Source organism: Leptodactylus fuscus, chromosome 1, assembly GCF_031893055.1.
Source record: "Leptodactylus fuscus isolate aLepFus1 chromosome 1, aLepFus1.hap2, whole genome shotgun sequence".
Taxonomy (NCBI): Eukaryota; Metazoa; Chordata; class Amphibia; order Anura; family Leptodactylidae; genus Leptodactylus; species Leptodactylus fuscus.
Window position 1 is genome coordinate 202,799,562 of NC_134265.1, and position 23,630 is coordinate 202,823,191.

The 23,630-nt window shown below is 40.7% G+C and overlaps 1 protein-coding gene across 2 annotated transcripts in view; it reads left to right on the top strand.

Annotated features, from left to right (window-relative positions):
* Nucleotides 1-23,630, top strand: part of SSBP4 (single stranded DNA binding protein 4) — a 584,851-nt gene that overhangs the window by 54,730 nt on the left and 506,491 nt on the right. For both annotated transcript variants that reach the window (XR_012717245.1, XM_075282260.1), the window contains exon 2: nt 2,853-2,925. Coding sequence is in view for 1 of the 2 variants with exons in the window: in XM_075282260.1 (XP_075138361.1) it covers nt 2,853-2,925 (73 nt within the window). In the remaining variant the exon portion in view is untranslated. The remainder of the gene's footprint in view (nt 1-2,852; nt 2,926-23,630) is intronic.

The window sequence follows — 23,630 nt, forward strand, 5'->3', positions numbered from 1 at the left end:
CCCAGTGAGACCATTACAGAAATGAACTGTTCTTCCTCCTTGTATTAGCCCTTAATGCTTGCAAAACTGGGTTAATTGAGATGAAAACACTTTGCTGATGTATTGCTTTCTTTCTGTCAACCCCTCCAGCTCCAAAGGGATCTCACTAGATCCATGTGCACGTTTTCATAATGCTAATAATTGTCTAGGGAAGACCAGAGAAGGATTCCTCACATATATATATATATATATATATATATATATATATATATATATATATATATAATATATATATATACACACACACTCACCGGCCACTTTATTAGGTACACCATGCTAGTAACGGGTTGGACCCCCTTTTGCCTTCAGAACTGCCTCAATTCTTCGTGGCATAGATTCAACAAGGTGCTGGAAGCATTCCTCAGAGATTTTGGTCCATATTGACATGATGGCATCACACAATTGCCGCAGATTTGTCGGCTGCACATCCATGATGCGAATCTCCCGTTCCACCACATCCCAAAGATGCTCTATTGGATTGAGATCTGGTGACTGTGGAGGCCATTGGAGAACAGTGAACTCATTGTCATGTTCAAGAAACCAGTCTGAGATGATTCCAGCTTTATGTCATGGCGCATTATCCTGCTGAAAGTAGCCATCAGATGTTGGGTACATTGTGGTCATAAAGGGATGGACATGGTCAGCAACAATACTCAGGTAGGCTTTGGCGTTGCAACGATGCTCAATTGGTACCAAGGGGCCCAAAGAGTGCCAAGAAAATATTCCCCACACCATGACACCACCACCACCAGCCTGAACCGTTGATACAAGGCAGGATGGATCCATGCTTTCATGTTGTTGACGCCAAATTCTGACCCTACCATCCGAATGTCGCAGCAGAAATCGAGACTCATCAGACCAGGCAACGTTTTTCCAATCTTCAATTGTCCAATTTCGATGAGCTTGTGCAAATTGTAGCCTCAGTTTCCTGTTCTTAGCTGAAAGGAGTGGCACCCGGTGTGGTCTTCTGCTGCTGTAGCCCATCTGCCTCAAAGTTCGACGTACTGTGCGTTCAGAGATGCTCTTCTGGCTACCTTGGTTGTAACGGGTGGCTATTTGAGTCACTGTTGCCTTTCTATCAGCTCGAACCAGTCTGGCCATTCTCCTCTGACCTCTGGCATCAACAACGCATTTCCGCCCACAGAACTGCCGCTCACTGGATGTTTTTTCTTTTTCGGACCATTCTCTGTAAACCCTAGAGATGGTTGTGCGTGAAAATCCCAGTAGATCAGCAGTTTCTGAAATACTCAGACCAGCCCTTCTGGCACCAACAACCATGCCACATTCAAAGACACTCAAATCACCTTTCTTCCCCATACTGATGCTCGGTTTGAACTGCAGGAGATTGTCTTGACCATGTCTACATGCCTAAATGCACTGAGTTGCCGCCATGTGATTGGCTGATTAGAAATTAAGTGTTAACGAGCAGTTGGACAGGTGTACCTAAGAAAGTGGCCGGTGAGTGTATGTATGTATATGTGTATATGTATATATATATATATATATATATATATATATATATATGTATGTGAGTGTTTATTTATATCGCTTGTCATCACAGAAAATACAGATGCTAGGTAAAGATTCATTAAAAAAAAATCTGTTTGACGTATTTTTGGGGAAAAAGATTTAGGCCTGACTCTTTAGTCTCACTTATGCTAGGTTCACACTTGCACCTGGTATCCGTCTGCTGCCAAACTGATGAAAGACGGTTTGGTCCAAAAAGGTTTGCAAACAGTTACAAAGCGGATACCCGAATCCGTCTGTGCGGAAAACGGAACCCAATGAAGTCAATGGGCGCCAAATTCCTCTGTGTGAATGGTCCCTTAGTCAATGGGTGTTCATCAAAAAAACTCAGTTTGTGTCCATTTTTGACAAATCCATTAGTGTCCCCCCCCTTCTTCATTCTGAGCATGAGCAGTGCGGAAAAAAGAAACAAAAAGTTGTACATTTTGGACCATCAGGGTCATGCTCAGCTATGCCCTATATTACATCAACAATTATACCAGCAGTTTTGTCATATCTCTAAAGGGTTCTTAAATTTAACTTTAACTTTTCTCTTAAAAACCTTGATGTACCAACTAAAATTATTTAACCAATATATTACCTGCCTTTTAAATAAACAGGGACATAACTTGATGGGGTGCAATTTTATTCAGGGCCAGGAGCTTTAGGGGACCCATAAAATGCCTTTTCCTATAAATGATATATTATAGTTATGGGGACTGTTGCAGATTTTGCATTGGGGCCCAGGAGCTTCAAGTTACGCCTCCGTAGAAAAATGTCAAATCCCACCAATTTCGGCAAGACGTGTTGATCATAAACTGTCTATAGAGAACGGACAATGATTCCCCATCTTTTCTCATCAGGATGCTAGGGCTAGGCAGGTTCAGTTTTAACCCATGTTATCCTGTTGGTGCTTGTGGTGTATTCTACTCCTATTAGGAAGTGTAGACGCTTGGCCAAGCTGAACATGTATGTTTATGGGGGAGTCGGGACTAATAGTTGTCGGCCTGGTGAGTTCATTTATCAGCTTGAAGTGTTCTCTGATGGGCTGTCAGTGTTTTATATGTCTCACTAAATACTTGTCAAACAACATATAATCTCAATCTATATGTCTAAGCTTAAAATTATATATTAGAAACAGGAAATAAAAATAGGAAATAACACACTTCCCATGATTGTCAAATTTATTTATTTTTTTACATACATTTTCTTCCATATACAGTCTTAATACATGTGTCACATAGATGCGTATATATTATCTTCATTTTCCTGCTGCTAATATTTTTTCTCCTCTTGTTTCTTTCCAGATTAGCTTTATATGTGTATGAGTATTTACTACATGTAGGAGCTCAGAAATCTGCACAGACTTTCCTGTCAGAGGTAAGAATCCACGTTTCGTAGATATTTGATGTTTATATCTTTTTTTCATAATCATATTTTGAGTTGGCGTAGCTATGTTAGCAGAATTTGGGTTTATTTATCTTGTCATTGAAGCATGGCAAACGATAGCATTGTTGAAGGTCTCTCGGATGGGATCCTCACATATTACAGAAACAAAATGGTTAAATCCATAGCTTCAGTTCAAAAAGAGCAACAATATTGCTTTAAAGTGCAAGTGAATATGTGACTGAGCAGCTCTTCTTCCCTTTTGTCTATCCCATGTGCTTTTTATTCCTTAAGGGAGTTGTCCGGAGAGTTAGGATTACCTTCACTGATCCAGCGGACACTGGACCTGGTTATTCCAGCCTGATTCTGACCTTCAGGTCACGTGATCGAAACCAGGTCCTCAACCCCTTTACTGTAATGACTCAGACCCCATCACAGTTAATTACCTGTGAGATCAGGATGTGGTGGAGCGAACCAGGGGTCAGGAGTTGGAACCAGGCCCAGGTCCATCATCCAGTCTCTGTTGGGTCAGTTAAGGTAATCCAGACAACCCCATTAACCTCGAGCAAAAACTTGTAAAGAAGCCTGAACAGCAAGATGTGTGAATATGTGTTGAATATAGATATCTTTTGGCATACTCAAGTGTATAATTCAATTCTTCACAACAGGCACCCTTGAAATGATAGCGATTTGTGGGGTCATCTACTGATAATTTGATACTACAGTAATTTGTGCATTTTATTTCAATGAATTCAGTTGCATTGAATGTTCAGACATGGCACTATTCAGAATTTTGTATACCTCTATATACTCTTGTCACATGCACATATGACTTATTTGATGCGCTTAACCCCTTGGTGTTCAGACGCTTACACGGAATCCTATGGCTGGGAGGTATTCGATCGAATACTACTCACTCATCTCTAGAACTTACCCTAAGAGTCCCGCTCCAAGCATGAAGTCCAAGTCGGTAAATCTGGCTGACACATGGACTGTGTTGCACGGGTGAAACACGGTTGTGTGCTGCTCCCCTTAGTCCTACAGTGATTGAGATGTCAGTCATGCTGCACAAGGTGTGATCTAGTGGCTGCATGACTAGATGAAGCTGCTCCCTGCCCCCTCCATGACTAGTTAAGGTAAATTTGCATATGCCAGCAATAGAAATGTTAGTGAGGGGCTCCATAGAAAAGCCTTTACTTCATGCTGCATGTGCTGGGACCAGTTTAGGGTGGAAAAACACCTGACAGGTTCCCTTTAAACAGTATGTCTGTGATGCACATGACCTTTTTGATACTGCATGTGATTCATTCAGATTTGGTGCTTTACTTTGCTACCACACCGATTGTGGTGGTCATATGGCAAGTGCAAAAAAACCCAGTTGTGGTTCTATTGCAGAATGCAGTGTATTGTTATCTGTGACACATGGAAGCGATTAAGAGCAGACATTCAGGTCACATCCTATCCAGATGTTTAAGATCAGAGTATTAAGCTCTCATTCTGTCCTAAATCCTGCCCGCTGCTTTTGTAGTTTATTTGTTTAAGGCAGCGGAGTTACATAAACTGAATTCTAATTCTTCTAACTGCATGCAGCCATATATTCCTATATGTATGTGTATTCTAGCAAACACACTTCATGGCTGCTTACTCTATCTAGATGTAGTCCTTTATCTATCTGAAGGCATGTAGATGTATGTTATATATATTGGATTACGTAACCTCACTGCTCGAAGATACTCCCATAGTAACATACGTTACATGTATTCTCTCGTGAGGTTCTGGTATAATAATATAAGGTATAATAATATCACACTTGTTGGTATTCTCAGACCCATGTTCCACAGTTAGAATGAGGTTTTGGTAATGGAGTGCAGTGTTTTTCTTCTGCCAAACATAGTGTTGTGTCTGTGTACTGACAAGTTCCGCTTTTCTCATCTGTCCATTGCACATTTTTGCAGAAATTCTGTAAAATATTCAGGCAGTCTCCGCCAACTTTCAGAGCATCCACAGTGGGTTTTTTTTTGTTTTTGTTTTTTTTTTGCATAATGTTGCTTCATCCAGGGAGGTCTTCCACAATCGGTATTTTTGTTCAATATTTTTCTAATGGCGGACAGATAAGCAGACGTCTTTTGCAGTTTGTAAAGCCTTTGGTAGGACTTATCTTTTTCCCCACCTCTTTCATTATTGGGTATTGTGCTCAGGAAATGATCTTGACAGGACACCTGCTCCTAGGAAAAGTAGCAACTAGAGACGAGTGAAGCTTTCAAGATTTGGTTTGGGCTCATCTGTTCATGGGGTCAGCGCACTGCTGTAGTACAGTAAGCTGGTGTAAGCAGCCATTTTCTTGTGTCCGTGGGCATGCACAGTCGTCTCTGCCCGAGGCCTGATGGCAGAGCCGACTGCGCATGCTTAGAAGATTGAAACCCAGGACGGAAAAAGACACAGGGAGAGGGCGTTCCAGAAGAAGATAGAGGCGGCGCTGGAGAGAGTTCTCTCGCAGCATTGGGGACCGCCCCCAGTGCTGCGAGATAACTCATTTGCATACCGAAGAAAACCCAGATTTTCTCCTATAGAGATTTCTTCTCTATAGGAGAAGAATAGCCTTTCTTAAGGCTATTCCTACGTGTTAGTCAGAAAAAAAGGGTATCCAATGATAGAATCCCTTTAGCAATTACAGGTGACCCTTAAAAAATACTTGTTTTGTATAATAGTCTAACAGAGTGGATTAGTGAGAATACAATTGTGGGATACAGGTTGTTTCTAAAATAAGCACCTTGCAGTACAATCCCTTTATTTGCACTGAAAACAGATTACACATGTCAGGATAGCACACTTCTGTTGTCATGTCTTAATTTTGGTGCAAGCGGCATGAATCAATGAACAATTCCTGCAAGGTGTCAATAGTCCAGGCTGGGGGAGGTGGAGTAATAGTGTTTGGTGGAATGTTTCCAAGGCATATCCTGGGTTCTCTGATACCAGTGGATAATAACTGTATATGCCACAACCAAAAGTTGTGGTTATGAACTCCACAATGAATGTCTTTAATAAAGTGGCCATTCAAAGACGCTGCTTCCTGCAGCCATTTTTGTTGTTCGCATTTTCGGGTTTGTTTTTTTACTCCCTGCCTTCCAAAAGTGATACCTTTTTTTTTATTTTTCTATTCACAGGGCCATATGAGGGCTTGTTTTTTGCAATACCAATTACTTTTCTGTACAATGTACTGAGAAGCTGGAAAAAAGTTCAGAATGGGCTGGAATTAGAAAGCAGTTTTGCCATTTCCTTATGAATTTTGTTTTGACAGTATTTACTGTGCAGTAGAAATTGCATTCTACTTTGATACTGCAGAACACTGTGATCACAGCAATACAAAATTTATATAGTAGGGGTTTTTTGTTTTCTTTTAAAATGTAAAGGGGTTTTTCACTTTCAGATCAATATTAAGAAACAAATGTCAGTGTTTGTATAATGAAAACTTTTATACAAATTTCCAATTTCTGTATCAATTCCTCCTGGTTTTCTAGATCTCTGCCTGCTGTCATTCATTCTGCTTACTCCTAGTGGATAAAATTCTGACAGTGGTCATTTGATACCTGGTGACATCTATCTATTATATGATATATGTCACTACCTGGTAATGAGCTGTAATGAGCTGTGCACTTATCCACTGGAAGTAACAAAGTGATTGACAGAAAGCAGAGATCTAGACATCTGTGAGGAATTGATTCAGAGTACTGTATATTGGAAAAGTGCGTAATTTTATTATTATACAAGCAATAATATTTCTCTCTCACTATTGCTCTGAAACTGGACATCCCCTTTTTCATGTGTGGCAATACCTAATAATGTGGTGATGTTATTCGGTTTGTTTATTTTCCTAGACTATGGGGATACTGTCACACTTTAGGGAGAGACCACCTTGTAGGTGTGTGGAGTCTTACAAAGCCCTTTTCACTCCACCTTGGGGGATTATGGGAAGAATATGCAGATATGTTTCTCAAGATGCAATGAAGGCTTGTTGGAAAGTTGGAAATGATGTTCAAGGGAGCTTCCCATAGATGGCAGCATACAGAGGCAACGTTTCCCTATTTACATCTTGAGAAAAATATTTGCATATTCTTTCCATTTATTTTCCTATGCAATGTAGGGAAATGGGAGTGATTTAATTTTTCTAAAGTTTGTTTTAAATATATATTTAAAACTTTTTACAAACTTTTTTTCTTCATTTCCCTTGGGGATTGAACAAGCATTTGATTGTTTATACCATAGACTACAAAACTACGGTGTACAGAGACTGCATAGCTACGATATTCAGTCTATGGGGATATTTTATGGCTATAGCATCCTTGCACCTTCTGAGGAGGTGGCAGCTGACTTAGGCCATAATGCATAGATGCAAATTTAATTTCTTGTGGCCTAGGAGTATATAGAGAGAGTGACCCTTTAGGTTTATTTCTGGATATGTCTAGTGACCCTCATTACTTTTATCTTCTATAAGCCTCTTTACAAACACACTTCAAGCTCAAGCACAGTCAACATAACTAACATGACCTTTCTATCTCTCAGTATAATTATTCCATTATAACAGATAGGTTCAACTAAACAGCTGGTGTCCCTATAACCCCTCATATGTGCACATTAAACAACCCCATGTCTCCTGTGACCACAAGGAGATAATGCAGGTTTTAGGTCAGATTCTGCTTTTCTATTTATGTTCATCTTCTATAGTACCAAACAGAAGTCATTGGTGTCCTAGGTTTTTATATAAATCTTGACTTTATACAGTATTTGTAGCGCTGTGGAAAAGTATTACAGAACTCCCCCTTTATGACATTAAAGCAGAGATTCCCAACAGAGGTGACTTTCATCATCCTTTATCCTTATGATGACTTTTGGTAAAAAATATTTTGGAGGTATGCTCTAAGGAAAATTTTCTGCCCTATGACTCATCTTCTCTACATACAGATCATGCCAGATGAAGGTCACTCCTGACCGAAAAGTTGCAAATTGATCTACATCTCTAACAGTGAACTACCATGTACCATATGATATGGCGTTGTGATGTGAAAACCCTGAACACCATTTGTTTTAAAAAAAGAAAAATAAAATACAGCTTATTGATCATCTAAAGCATCTACGATGTGTGCGGCAATTTCTATACACTGTATTGTGGGTTGGAGAACCCTTCTGCAAACACCACCACATCATCACATGAGTGTACGGGATCAGTGATATATTTCTACGAAGTTAAATCACAGGCATACTTAAAGGGAGACTCCAGGTAAAGTTAATATAATAGGACTGTATATATAAGTTTGGACACACCTTCTCATTCAAAGAGATTTCTGTATTTTCATTACTATGAAAATTGTAGATTCACACTGAAGGCATCAAAGCTATGAATTAACACATGTGGAATTATATACTTAACAAAAAAGTGTGAAACAACTGAAAATATGTCTTATATTCTAGGTTCTTCAAAGTAGCCACCTTTTGCCTTGATTACTGCTTTGCACACTCTTGGCATTCTCTTAATAAGCTTCAAGAGGTAGTCACCTGAAATGGTATTCCAACAGTCTTGAAGGAGTTGGAACCAAAGATCTCAAATTTGGACTCATCAGACCAAAGCACAGATTTCCACTGGCCTAATGTCCATTCCTTGTGTTCTTTAGCCTAAACAAGTCTCTTCTGCTTGTTGCCTGTCCTTAGCAGTGGTTTTCTAGCAGCTGTTTTACCATGAAGGCCTGCTGTACAAAGTCTCCTCTTAACAGTTGTTGTAGAGATGTGTCTGCTGCTAGAACTCTGTGTGGCATTGACCTGGTCTCTAATCTGAGCTGCTGTTAACCTGTGATTTCTGAGGCTGGTGACTCGGATGAACTTATCCTCCGCAGCAGAGGTGACTCTTGGTCTTCCTTTCCTGTGGCGGTCCTCATGTGAGCCAGTTTCTTTGTAGCGCTTGATGGTTTTTGCAACTGCACTTGGGGACACTTTCAAAGTTTTCCCAATTTTTCGGACTGACTGACCTTCATTTCTTAAAATAATGATGGCCACTCGTTTTTCTTTACTTTGCTGCTTTTTTCTTGGCATAATACAAATTCTAACAGTCTATTCAGTAGGACTATCAGCTTTGTATCCACCTGACTGCTGCACAACACAACTGATTGCTGGAACTTCTTAGTATTTTTTTTTTTTTTTATCAAGCCAATATCCTCAAGTTCCTTTAAAGAGGACATTTCACGGAGATATTGGATCCAGTAGTTTCGGCATAGATATCTCTTCACCATGAGAAGGACGGGCGTTACTGCCCAGAGTCATTGCTGGGTGGTAAGGAACGCCCCCCCTTTCCCCAACATGTATCCTCAAAAATCAAATGAATTTGGCACACTCTCCGCTTTCTGGTGGTATATAATACCGCCGGTGCTAGAGGACTTGAGAGGTTCTCTTTTTAGTGTTAGTTTCACTATTTTTTATGCATTTAATATGTCATTGTAAATTTAGTTTTCATTGCCCAAATAAATAGCTTTTCCATGTATCTGCATTAAATTTGCCATACCTCAACTCACAAGCCTTCAACTTTACCATATGTCTCCATAGTATGATAGTATTCTCTTTAGTGTTCACCAATTCTTATTATAATTGTATGTATGGAACGCTAATATGCCAGTCCATTAGGACATACTTGTGTAGATCTGACAAAAACATTCATTGTGCATTCCTTTCCAAGTAAAAAGTTATTTTCAAAGGGAGTTTGTCAGGTCCAAAATGTTTCCCAAACCAATGATCGTGTTCTGTAAGGGCCTTTTAATAGAAGAAGAAACATACTTTGGTGGCCCTGAACCAATGCACCAATGCAAAGCTAATCTTTTTATGGATATTCAGCTTGGCCTCAAGTGTATCAGGGAGAGGGTTTGATTAGCCAGTTGTCTACAGATGGCTACAAGTGTTCTGAAAGTCCACTGACATTGCTATCCAATGTCACCACCTTCAACAGAGAATGTGCGTGAGTCACATCTCGGTATAGAAAAATATAAGAAGCTGCCCCCCTCCCCCAATGAACTTACAGATATCTGCATTCCTTACTCAGTTTGCGGCCACATGTAAGTTTCTCATATTTTTAAAGGTCCCTTCATGGCACTAGCATTTTTGAACCTGGCAGACTCGCTTTAGTTTTTATGCTGCCAATGTAATGTATACTTGCAACAATGTAAACTATGTGACTCTATTTGTTTGAAATGTATACAATGAACTTTGGATTTGATACTCCATTTTGGTCGCAGAGGTGGAAGCAGCAGCAAAAAGACATCCTGAGACTAAGGCCCAAGGTAGCGTCGAAATGCAGCACTTTTCTCAGAAAGCTCGGAGAGGTTTCCTCTGCAGACTTTCTACTTCAGTTATAACTGTAGGGAAACAGCTGATGTTTCCATAGGTATAATTGACATACTGCCACTTCCAAAACTGCCATGGTTTTGGAAATTGCAGCGTCTCCGCTGCACGTATTTTTCCACAAAGTGAGGATGAAATTCACTAGAATCCCATCCACTTTGCTGTGACTGTAAAACGCTGCAGCCTAAAAAGGGTTCCATTTAACCAAAGGTCCTGTTCCTATGAGCAAGAGACTTCTGTTTTATCCATATTAACTCTTTACCTTCAGGGTGTCTTTGCTCTGAATAGAGTTCATTGTAATGTGCTGGATGACCCTGGTATTGTGCCACTTACAGTTCATTACAATTCTGCAAAACTATACACATTTTCCTTGTTTTTGGTAAAGGAACATGAACATAAACTCTCCTTGATGGAAAAAGGGAAACCTGCTCTAGCACTACCTTCTTGGTTTTCTAAGAAACCTAGTGAAATTATTTGGGATTAGTCATACATGGCTACAAGATGATCAAATCTACCTGAGAGTCCCTTGAATATGAGCTTGAATAGAAGAAATAATTTAAGGACCTCCAACATCTTTATTCAGTTTGATCTAATTAACACACTTAGGCCCGTTTCACATCTGTGCATGGGATTCCGTTCGGGAAGTCCGCTTGGGGGACCCCCCCCGAATGATAACCTAATTTATGAAAAAGCGGTTACCTAAGGAAACTAGCGGACCCCATAGACTATAATGAGGTCCGTGTGGTTTCTGCACGAAAAATGCGGAGATAAAAGTGTTTCTTGCGGCGCTTTTCTCTCCGAATTTTTTAAACGGAGAGGGGAATTGAATGGCCCGAATGCAGATGTGAACTGGGTCTTACTTGTACTATTCAGTATGGCTTTATTTTACTTTTTATTACATTTCTCTTTATTGATCAGTTTATATAAAATCAATAAGATAGATATTTATGATTAATTTACCCATCCACATAAGACAACTGCTATAGGAACAGAAAAACTGAAATCCTAACGTGGACAGATCTGTCGTACAATGGACACAAACTAACCATAATGGGATCTATCTGGTTTTCTTATGGTGCCCATATTACTTACTGGACTAGTATTCTGTGACTAGCCAGGTTCCATGATATATAAGCAGAATTTCTCATTATTCTTATATCTTATCTTGTTATTTTTATTCGGAACTAAGCACATATAATATGAGAGGTCTTGAGCTCACAGTTGGTTGAATACACTTCTTGCTGGCAGTCCAGTGTGATAAATGTTATCCCGTCTGAAAATTTGGATTTGTTATGAGATATTGTGTCTGCTCCCGGAGAGTAATGATTTCTTGGGTGGATTCATTATAGCAGAGAAGTAATTGTTGCTAATGAATGATTGGTTAGAAGTCCTACTAATGATTCCTATCCTATGCTTCACAGATCATTATAGTCCATTACCACACTACAGCCTGTTTGCCAAGGTGATCATTTGCTAAAGGAGTTAGACAAGTTTTAGGCAGCAGGTCAATGAAACTGCTAATCCAGATGCATGTTTTTCCATTTGGTCTTAATCCCTTCCTGCTGCTTCCAGGCAGACGTTATTGATACTAAGTGGCCTTTTGCTCATTAGAATTGAGGAATGAATCCTTTATATTGCTCTTCAACTAATTTGGGATTTGCAGGATCTAGTCTGAGAGTATGAATTCTTTTTAATGGAATGCAAGGCCAGCAACATGCAAGAAAAACAAAGATCCAACCTGTGGTTTTTGTGCTGTCCTTTTGAAAACCATTCAGTGCTGCTAAATAACAATTACATAACCCTAGAACATGAGAATGTAAAGCTCACAAGCGGTAACACTCCCATAGAGCTTATCTCTTAAAGTATGATAACCTTAAGACTGGGGCCAGACGTGGCCTAAACGCTGTGGCCTGTCTGTGGCAGAAGCATGGCATTTTACAACACTGTTTTGGAAACTACAGCATGTCAATTATACCTACGGAAACGCCAGCGTTTTTTTTTTTTTTTTTTTTTTGTGGGAAAAACTGCGATGCGTTGCTGCTGCGGTTTTTCCTGCAGTGCTTTTTTGCTGCAGCCTGCTACTTGGGACCTTAGCCTGAAATAACGTGTTGGCATCATACAGACATGTAAATGAACTAAAAAGAAAAAAGATGAGCCAAATACACTTAACGTATCAAAATAAATCAATGTATCAAAAATATATCAAATTGTGTGTGTGTGTGTGTGTGTGTGTGTGTGTGTGTGTGTGTATATATATATATATATATATATATATATATAGTATATAGACATCACATATTAGAATAAATAAGACAAAACTGACATTGTAAAAAGTTACTCGCATAGCAATTACCAAAGTTCTGTCAACTACTACCTATAAAATTCAGAAATAAGTATTACAGAATGCAAATACTAATGGGTGTTGTGTGTGTGTGTGTGTGTGTGTGTATGTGTGTATATATATATATATATATATATATATATACACTCACCGGCCACTTTATTAGGTACACCTGTCCAACTGCTCGTTAACACTTAATTTCTAATCAGCCAATCACATGGCGGCAACTCAGTGCATTTAGGCATGTAGACATGGTCAAGACAATCTCCTGCAGTTCAAACCGAGCATCAGTATTTGGAAGAAAGGTGATTTGAGTGCCTTTGAACGTGGCATGGTTGTTGGTGCCAGAAGGGCTGGTCTGAGTATTTCAGAAACTGCTGATCTACTGGGATTTTCACGCACAACCATCTCTAGGGTTTACAGAGAATGGTCCGAAAAAGAAAAAACATCCAGTGAGCGGCAGTTCTGTGGGCGGAAATGCGTTGTTGATGCCAGAGGTCAGAGGAGAATGGCCAGACTGGTTCGAGCTGATAGAAAGGCAACAGTGACTCAAATAGCCACCCGTTACAACCAAGGTAGCCAGAAGAGCATCTCTGAACGCACAGTACGTCGAACTTTGAGGCAGATGGGCTACAGCAGCAGAAGACCACACCGGGTGCCACTCCTTTCAGCTAAGAACAGGAAACTGAGGCTACAATTTGCACAAGCTCATCGAAATTGGACAATTGAAGATTGGAAAAACGTTGCCTGGTCTGATGAGTCTCGATTTCTGCTGCGACATTCGGATGGTAGGGTCAGAATTTGGCGTCAACAACATGAAAGCATGGATCCATCCTGCCTTGTATCAACGGTTCAGGTTGGCGGTGATGGTGTCATGGTGTGGGGAATATTTTCTTGGCACTCTTTGGGCCCCTTGGTACCAATTGAGCATCGTTGCAACGCCAAAGCCTACCTGAGTATTGTTGCTGACCATGTCCATCCCTTTATGATCACAATGTACCCAACATCTGATGGCTACTTTCAGCAGGATAATGCGCCATGTCATAAAGCTGGAATCATCTCAGACTGGTTTCTTGAACATGACAATGAGTTCACTGTACTCCAATGGCCTCCACAGTCACCAGATCTCAATCCAATAGAGCATCTTTGGGATGTGGTGGAACGGGAGATTCGCATCATGGATGTGCAGCCGACAAATCTGCGGTAACTGTGTGATGCCATCATGTCAATATGGACCAAAATCTCTGAGGAATGCTTCCAGCACCTTGTTGAATCTATGCCACGAAGAATTGAAGCAGTTCTGAAGGCAAAAGGGGGTCCAACCCATTACTAGCATGGTGTACCTAATAAAGTGGCCGGTGAGTGTGTGTGTGTGTGTATGTATATATATATATATATATATATATATATATATATATATATATATATATATATATATATATACAGAAATTACACAAAGAATGTTAACAAGAATGTGAGGTTGCAATGCTGGGGTCCATATGTATATGCACCCCAGAAAGAATGCCTATAAGTAGAACATGTATCACAGCTAATGAGCCAAACCAGAGCAACAATTTCAGCAGCTAAAGAGCAAACCAAAACACACAGAACCTATATAATACAATTAGTAAACACATACATATGGTGCAGGGGTGATGTACCGGGTAAAACCTTGACACCACCCCAGATGCGCATTTCAGCTGCACCTTTGTCAGGGCACCAGAAAAGTGAAGGAGATTTTATTTAATCTCATCCACACATTGCAGGAAAAAAACGCAGTGGGAGACTCAGCATTTTTAAAAGCTTGTGTGTTTTTTTATTTAAAAAAAAACACTGTTGAATTTTCTCTGTGGATAAAAGGAAAATCACAACGTAAAATTAAAGAAATTGGAACAACCCATGCTGCAGCCTGCCGAGGTGTAAAAATAAAAGAAATGGCATACTCACCTGTCATTTGCTGCAGGTATTAGATTTTTGCCCACTCTTCTTTGCAAAATAACTCAAGCTCAGCCAGATTGGATGGAGAGCATCTGTGAATAGCAATTTTCATGTGTTGCCACAGATGCTTAATGGGATTGGTCTGGACTTTGACTGGGTCATTCTAACACATGAATATTCTTTGATCTAAACCATTCCACTGTAGCTCTGGCTGTATGTTTAGGGTCATTGACTTACTGGTAGGCGAATCTCCTTCCCAGTCTCAAGTCTTTTGCAGCTTCCACCAGGTTTTCTTCCAGGTTTGCCCTGTATTTAGCTCCATCCATCTTTCCATCAATGAAGAAAAGCCTCCCCACAGCATGATGCCACCACTATCCTGTTTCACAGTGGGGATGGTGTGTTCAGGAGGATGAGCACTGTTACTCTTCTGCCACACATTGTTCTTTGCATTTAGACCAAAAGTTTTAACTTTGGTCTCATCTGACCAGAGCAACTTCTTCCACATATTTGCTGTGTCTCCCATATTGCTTGTGGCAGACTGCAAACGGCATTTATGTTTTTTTCTTTCAATAATGGTTTTCCTCTTTCCACTCTTCCATAAAGGTCAGATTTGTAGAATGCGCAACTTATAGTTGTCCTGTGGACAGATTCTCCCACCTGAGCTGTGGATTTCTGCAGCTCCTCCAGAGTGACCAGGGGCCTCTTGTCTGCTTCTCTGACCAGTGCTCTCCTTGCTTGATCTGTTAGTTTAGGTGGACAGCCATGTCTTGGTAGGTTTGCAGTTGTAGAATACTTTTTCCATATACGGATAATGAAATAAACAATGATCCTTGGGATGCTCAGAGCATGGGATAGGTTATAATAATCTTTCCACAACTTTATCTCTGACCTGTTTCGGGAGTTCCTTGGTCTTCCTGATGCTGTTTGTTCACTAGTGTTCTCTAACAAACCACTGAGGTCTTCACAGAGGAGGTTTATTTATACTGAGACTACATTACACACAGCTGGACTCTTAACTAATTAAGTGAATTCCAAAGGAAATTGTGCACACTGGATTTTATTTAGGGGTATCGGAGTACACTGGGCTGAATACTTTTGCACATCAGCCTTTTCAGATTTTTATCTGATTAAAATTTTGAAAACCATGTATCATTTTCGTTCCACTGGACAATTATCTGCTACTTTGTGTTGGCCTATCACTAGGGTTGAGCCGATCTTGACTTTTCAGGATCGATTTTGAAATATGATTTCCGATAATTTTTCATTCGAACCCGATCTCGATCCCAATTCCGATCCCAATGCAAGTCAATGGGATTTTTTTACTGATCGGAGATCAGATTTTAAAAACAATCCTATTCACTATACAGCATGGAATCTAACAATTGAACGCTCTAATTGTTAGAATTCACGCTGTGTAATGATTTTTTTTTTTAATCACGAAGTAGCCAGAGGATTTTTTTTTTTTTTTTTTTTTTTTTTAACTCCTCTGGCTACTTAGTTCCCCCTGGTGTCCACTTACCTGTAGAGATGGCTGGTCCAGTGCCCGGTATTCTCATTCTTCTTCACCTCATTGCCCCCTACCTCCCAGGTTAGGAGAGTGGGCGGCTTAGGAGAGTGTGGGCGGGTACTGGGAGGGGAGACGTCACGTCTCCCCGCCCTGTACCCGCCCACACTCTCCTAAGTCACAAGCCCCGCCTTCTTCCTAGCTCTTTAAACACTAACCTGGGAGGCGGGGACAGCGAGGCGAAGAAGAACGAGAACACCGGGCACCGGACCAGCCATCTCTGCAGGTAAGTAGCTACTAGAGATGTTAGCTAGTCTCCCATTAGAATGAATGGACGCAGCCGGCGTGCAGGGGGTTAAGGCTATGTGCCTTTTGCTTCCATTCATTCCTATGGAACTGCAGCAGAGCCTTCACACTGAGTATACACTCCGCTCAGAATGAGCAGAGCGTATACTCAGTGTGAAGGCTTACTTTGTTAGCTTTTCCCACAATGCTTGGCCAGTAGCAAAGCATTGTGGGAAATAATCACCGATCTCATTCCCACCTAAAAAGATCGTGTTCGGAATACCGATCGCGATCGTGAAATTTTCTCGATCGCCAATCTGAATCCGATCTTTTCTGAACACGATCGCTCAACCCTATCTATCACTTAAAATCTCAATTAAATATATTTAAGTTTGTGGTTGTAAGGTGATAAAAGGTCAAAAAGGGGTATGAATACATTTTCAAGCCACTGCAACCACAGTGGCCTTCGTAGTTTCTAGCAAGGAAATGGTGTGTGTGTGTGTGTGTGTGTGTGTGTGTGTGTGCGCGTGCGTGCGTGCGTGCGCGCGCGCGTGCGTGCGTGTGCGCGTGTGCGCGTGTGTGTGAGAGAGAGAGACACCAGTTCCTCTCCAGGGACCTCACTAGGGACTGTTGAGTCCACTGATTGGTCTCAGCAGTCATATCGGGTACAGGACTTCACCCTGATACAAGCCTGTGAGGTTAAGTATTCTACATGCTACATTAAATATGCTAAGAGTCCAGTAGGTGGTCTTTTTGTTGAATGAGTAATACAGTCATGGCCAAAAGTTTTGAGAATGATACCAATAATAATTTTTGCAAAGTCTACTGCTTCAGTTTTTCTAATGGCAATTTGCAAGTAATTGCTGTTAAGCTGATCACTCTTTATAACATTCTGGAGTATATGCAAAGTCAATATTTCCCTAGAAAATGAACTTTATCCCCCAAAACACATTTCAACATCATTGCAGCCCTGCCTTAAAAGGACCAGCTAACATCGTTTCAGTGATTGCTCCATTAACACAGGTGTGGGTGTTGATGAGGACAGGGCTGGAGATCAATCTGTCATGATTAAGTAAGAATGACACCACTGGACACTTTAAAAGGAGGCTGGTGCTTGGCATCATTATTTCTCTTCTGTTAACCATGGTTATCTCTAAAGAAACACGTGCAGTCATCATTGCACTGCACAAAAATGGCCTAACAGGGAAGAGTATTGCAGCTAGAAAGATTGCACTTCAGTCAACAATCTATCGCATCATCAAGAACTTCAAGGAGAGATGTTCCATTGTTGGCAAAAAGGCTCCAGTGCACCCAAGAAAGACCAGCAAGCGCCAGGACCGTCTCTTAAAAGTGTTTCAGCTGCAGGATTGGGCTACCAGCAGTGCAGAGCTTGCTGAGCAATGGCAGCAGGCAGGTGTGAGTGCATCTGCACGCACTGTGAGGCGGAGACTCTTGGAGCAAGGCCTGGTCTCAAGGAGGGCAGCAAAGAAGCCACTTCTCTACAGAAAAAACATCAGGGACAGACTGATATTCTGCAAAAGGTACAGGGAGTGGACTGCTGAGGACTGGGGTAAAGTCATTTTCTCTGATGAATCCCCTTTTCGATTGTTTGGGACATCTGGAAAACCGCTTATTCGGAGAAAACAAGGTGAGCGCTACCACCAGTCTTGTCTCATGCCAACTGTAAAGTATCCTGAAACCATTCATGTGTGGAGTTGCTTCTCAGCCAAGGGAATTGGCTCTCTCACAGTCTTGCCTAAAAACACAGCCATGAATAAAGAATGGTACCAGAATGTCCTCCAAGATCAACTTCTCCCAACCGTCCAAGAGCAGTTTGGTGATCAACAATGCCTTTTCCAGCATGATGGAGCACCTTGCCATAAAGCAAAGGTGATAACTAAATGGCTCAGGGAACAAAACATAGAGATTGTGGGTCCATGGCCTGGAAACTCCCCAGATCTTAATCCCATTGAGAATTTGTGGTCAATCATCAAGAGACGGGTGGACAAACAAAAACCTACAAATTCTGACAAAATACAAGCATTGATTGTGCAAGAATGGACTGCTATCAGTCCGGATTTGGTCCAGAAGTTGATTGAGAGCATGCCAGGGAGAATTGCAGAGGTCCTGAAGAAGAAGGGTCAACACTGCAAATATTGACTTGCTGCATTAACTCATTCTAACTGTCAATATAAGCTTTTGTTACTCATAATATGATTGCAATTCTATTTCTGTATGTGATAAAAACATCTGACAAACACACATAAAAACCAGAGGGCAGCAGATCATGTGAAAATATAAGATTTGTGTCATTCTCAAAACTTTTGGCCATGACTGTAGACAGCCTACTGTGTATAAGGGTATACATACAAAGGTGGCTGTGAGTCACTAAATAGGACCAGAATGAACAGGTTTTTCCCATCTCCCTCTCTCAGCAGTTTGCCTGTTGTCTTTCTCTTCATATCCTGTGTTCTTCAACAAGCTGAGGGACAGACTTTGATGAACAGGGCACTATGAAATACCTCAGTAAATATAGACGTTGTCTTTACCATGAGAGCTTATTCATTAGCATTACTAAAAATCTAATATAAATGCAGATCAAACAATATGCATAGTAAATGTAAATTACATTACACAAGGTTGGAGAAATTTTCTTGCTGCTGAGGAGAGAATAGTCTTGCAGTAAACTCAATGTTATCTTTTTGTGTTTATATAGAGAGATAATGGACACTGTTTGAGCCTTTATCAAATCAAACTGCAAGTAAGAGAACTCAGCCCCCCTAGAGAACAGTGACTTCATCCTGGTATATGGACAGGACGGGACCAAGGAAGCGCTGTATAAAAACAATGGGAGGAATAAACTCACATAGCAGGCAAATGTAGCTTCATTGCTTAAACAATGTCTTTAGGAATACTCTTGAATTTACATAAACTAGCAGTATAGACAGGTTCCTTGAGCTTGGGAGTACCTCTTTAAAATGAAATATAGTATATGTTATACTGAACGTTTATGGGCAAAATGGTAAAACAAGCTGTTGGACTCCTAAGCCCAGAATGAGCAGGTATTAAACTGAAATACACAAATTGACAAAATAGTAATGCACCAAGAAGTCTTGCACATATGGTTAAGTGTCCCTCATATCACTGTTACGCTAGGTTCATACCTGCGTTCAGCACTCCGTTCTGTGCTTTCCGTCTTCTACGTGCAAGAAGACGGAAAGCACAGACCGGGTCCGGCGGTGAGCGTTTTATGCTCTCCGCCATGAAACCGTTTTTTTTTAATCCGGACACAGAGTACTGCATGTCCGACTCTGTGTCCGGATTGAAAAACCCAGTTTCACAGCGGAGAGCGTAAAACACTCACTGCCGCTCATGGCCGGACAGCTTTCTCACCCATTCAAATGAATGGGTGAGAGACTCCTGCAGGTTTCCGTCTCCTGCTCTGTTTTATGCAGGAAACGGAAACCTGCATAACAGACACCTGGGCGCAGATGTGAACGAGCCATTATGGGTAACTGACTGTTTTATGGGATGTCTCCCCAGATCATTACACCAACAGTTAGGGCAGTATGTTGCTCACTAGTAAAGACAGTATTAAAACACTGACCACGAGGCCTCTATACTTGAACCTGACTGTCATCCGATCCATCGCTAAAGACTATATGGTTCAAGTCTGTAGCAGTCCAGGTTTCTTGTTCATGGCACCACTGCAAACAAATTTAACAGTGGCTGGTTGTCAATGCCAGATCCCATAATGGGTGCCATAATGCCAAATTTCTTTCTGCTATGCACCTGGAAACCGTTCTAGCTGAGGCAGAAGTATGTTAATGAAGGTGTGACCGGTGTCAGAATGGTGCACAGGCAAACTGTGGTTGCTGCTTGTGCTTGTTGGTGAATCAAACAATTGTCTCTACTGGTTGTCAGTCTGGGTCATCCAGAACCTGTTCGCCTTGTGTGCGTTTTCTCGCATAATCACTGCTCCCAACACCTCTTAACAGTGAGGAAACAGCAGGGAACTTGACAAAATGATGATCCTGTGTCTTTTAGTCCAATGATGTACCCCCTCTAAAATTCTGTCAACTAGGAAAAGTTTTCGAGTACTTGGGAAAGGCATGTCTAGCAATCAACGATCTCTCACCAAGAGGTACACTACCCAAAAGTAGTCTCTGAGAGCAATTTTATAGGACAGAAAGGAATGATCTGTTGTGTCTAATCCAGAGGACAGCAAGCGTTTATACAGAAGTTGGCATATCTTTTGTCAATTAGTGTATATTATAAATTGTACTGAATTTTTTCTCCCAAAACTAAATATCAATTTATAAGTATCTCCATCCGTATAGCTGCATGTTCAACATGAAAGGTTCCCTTTAAGAAAGGGCCCCACATCCTTTGTTTGTTTTTGTATATAACTTTGAAAGGTACATTGATGGTACATATTTCATTTGCAATGTTTAACTCCAATGCCACACATAACATAGCAATTTTAGTTGCTTGGATTAATAGACCCAAAATGGCAGAATTTGTTGACCAACACTGACACACTTTTCCAATAAAAAGTCTCTAGAAATTAAGGAAGTCATTATTAGATATGTTCAAAAGAAATCCGTGAAATTATGTTCTGTTTGCACAGTAAATGGAATTTTGGTCAACGCACAGTAATGGTTTGGCAGGGTTGACCAAAGACTGGATTTTATCCAGTTTAGCCATCTTGAAATTAGTCAGATGATAGGAAAAGCTCGATTGAGGGCAGAATGTAATCTTACGTTACATTGCTAAGAAGCAGACTAGTGGGAAAAACTTTGAACAACCCATTAAACAAAATTTCTCAATGTTTTCGGTTTCAGCAAATAAATGTTCATATAATGAAGTTGTACAATTTTCCAATATACTTTCTGTATTAATTCCTCATTGTTTTCTAGATCTCTGCTTGCTGCCATTTATTCTATGGTCATGTGATGTACACACAAGTGCACATCTCGTTACCAGGCTGGTGTCTGTTTACAGGGCTGTCACTGTAATGAGCTGTGCACCTGTGTATCCATCACTTGACCATGGACCGTCCCTCACTTGACCATGGACCGTCCCTCACTTGACCATGGACCGTCCCTCACTTGACCATGGACCGTCCCTCACTTGACCATGGACCGTCCCTCACTTGACCATGGACCGTCCCTCACTTGACCATGGACCGTCCCTCACTTGACCATGGACCGTCCCTCACTTGACCATGGACCGTCCCTCACTTGACCATGGACCGTCCCTCACTTGACCATGGACCGTACCTCACTTGACCATGGACCGTACCTCACTTGACCATGGACCGTACCTCACTTGACCATGGACCGTACCTCACTTGACCATGGACCGTACCTCACTTGACCATGGACCGTACCTCACTTGACCATGGACCGTACCTCACTTGACCATGGAACGTACATCACTTGACCATAGTCAGAATTTTATCCACTAGAAGTAACAGAATGAATGACAGCAAGCAGAGATCTAGAAAACCGTGAGGAATTGATACAGAAAGTATATTAGAAAATTGTACACTTCATTATGCTAACAATAACATTGCGTTATTACATAATAGTGATAGAATGGTATTTATTTCTGTATAGTGGATCCAAAGTCCATCACTTATTATAACAACCTTGCATGTTTATGTTTACCTATACGCTACAAAGATATAGTTTTGTACACCGCGAACATGCCAATAGTTTTTCTTTGGACTTCTTTTTTACCGATGGCTGGAAATGACTGTGTATATCATTTGTTTACAAGTTTGCTATTATAAAGACTTGTAACGTATCACATTGCATTACAACATTATTTTAGCATAAAACATTTTGGGATTTTACCATTAGAGATGAGTGAGTATATTCGATCGAATACCTCCCCTCCATAGACATTGGTGTTTAAAAAAAAAAAAAAAGCGCCGGGGAGGTTGGAGGGGAAATGAATATTTCCCGCCTTTCCGCTTGGTATTCGACTGAGTACAGTACGCCAATAACATGCAAATGGAGGTTTTTGATCGAATACTACTATTCAATCGAATAGTAGTATTCGATCGAATACTATTCGCTCATCTCTATTTACCATCTATTTATTGATTTATCTGTAAATGCCATGTATATGGAGGGGAGCAAAGGGTGTGTGCCAGGAGACATGCTTTTCTTTGATATAACTCTTTAGACTGTTATAATGTGATTTTATTTTTAAAGAAGGTTTTTGTGACTTGATCGTGCAGGACTTTTGTTTCCCTTCAAAATAATGGATTTATGCCAGATGTTCAGACTTACCATTAACATTAATGTCTATGGCTAACGAATGTTCATCTGCTATACTGTCCCTTGTTACTGCCTGTTCTTTTCTGCACATAGTTAGCAAGCAGAAAAATGGACCGTACAGAAACGAACACTTGAACATCAGTGTCCGCTACAGCCAGTTAGTCGCCCATGTTTTTTTCCTTTATCAGAACGGACATCGAACACTACTGTATCCCCTGGCCAAAATGGTTTTTATCACTGAAAGAGGACCTGTCTCAAAGTACAAACTACTCAATGCCATACACTATTTGATTCTTGATGTGTCAGTATGGTGTTTTAATTTTTTACCCCTTTCTGCCACAGAAATTTTCTTTTCCAAAGGCCATAACTTTATTTTTCAGCTCACAGAGTCTTATGAGGGCTTAATTCTTGCAGGACAAATTGCACATCAGTGGTATCAAATAATATTTTTTATAATGTACAGTATATACTCGAGTATAAGCCAAATTTTTCAGCCCAGTTTGTGCTGAAAAAGCCCCCCTTGGCTTATACTCGAGTCAGCAAAAAAAAAATAAAAAATATATATATATATTTTTTAGGAGGGGGGGGGGGTCTATGACCAGCCACAATATTAATGTATAGAATCTCCCATAAAATAGTGCAAAAAAAAAAAACATTATAAAAAAAAAATAAAAGTTCTAAATCACTCCTTTACCTAGAATACATACAGAAGTAGAAAATGACTGTGAAACACAAACACATTAGGTATCCCTGTGCCTGAAAGTGCTCAATCTACTGAATATAGGGGATCTGTAGTGCTTCAGTTCCGTGGGGAAGGGGTTAATAGGAGCACTGCAGATACCCTATATTCAGCCAGGCTGAATTCCACATGGGGGAAGAAAAAACAGTCCTCAATCTCAGGGAAGGGACAGACAGACAACCAAAACACCACCCCTCCCTTCCTCCCTTCCCCATCACCCAGCAT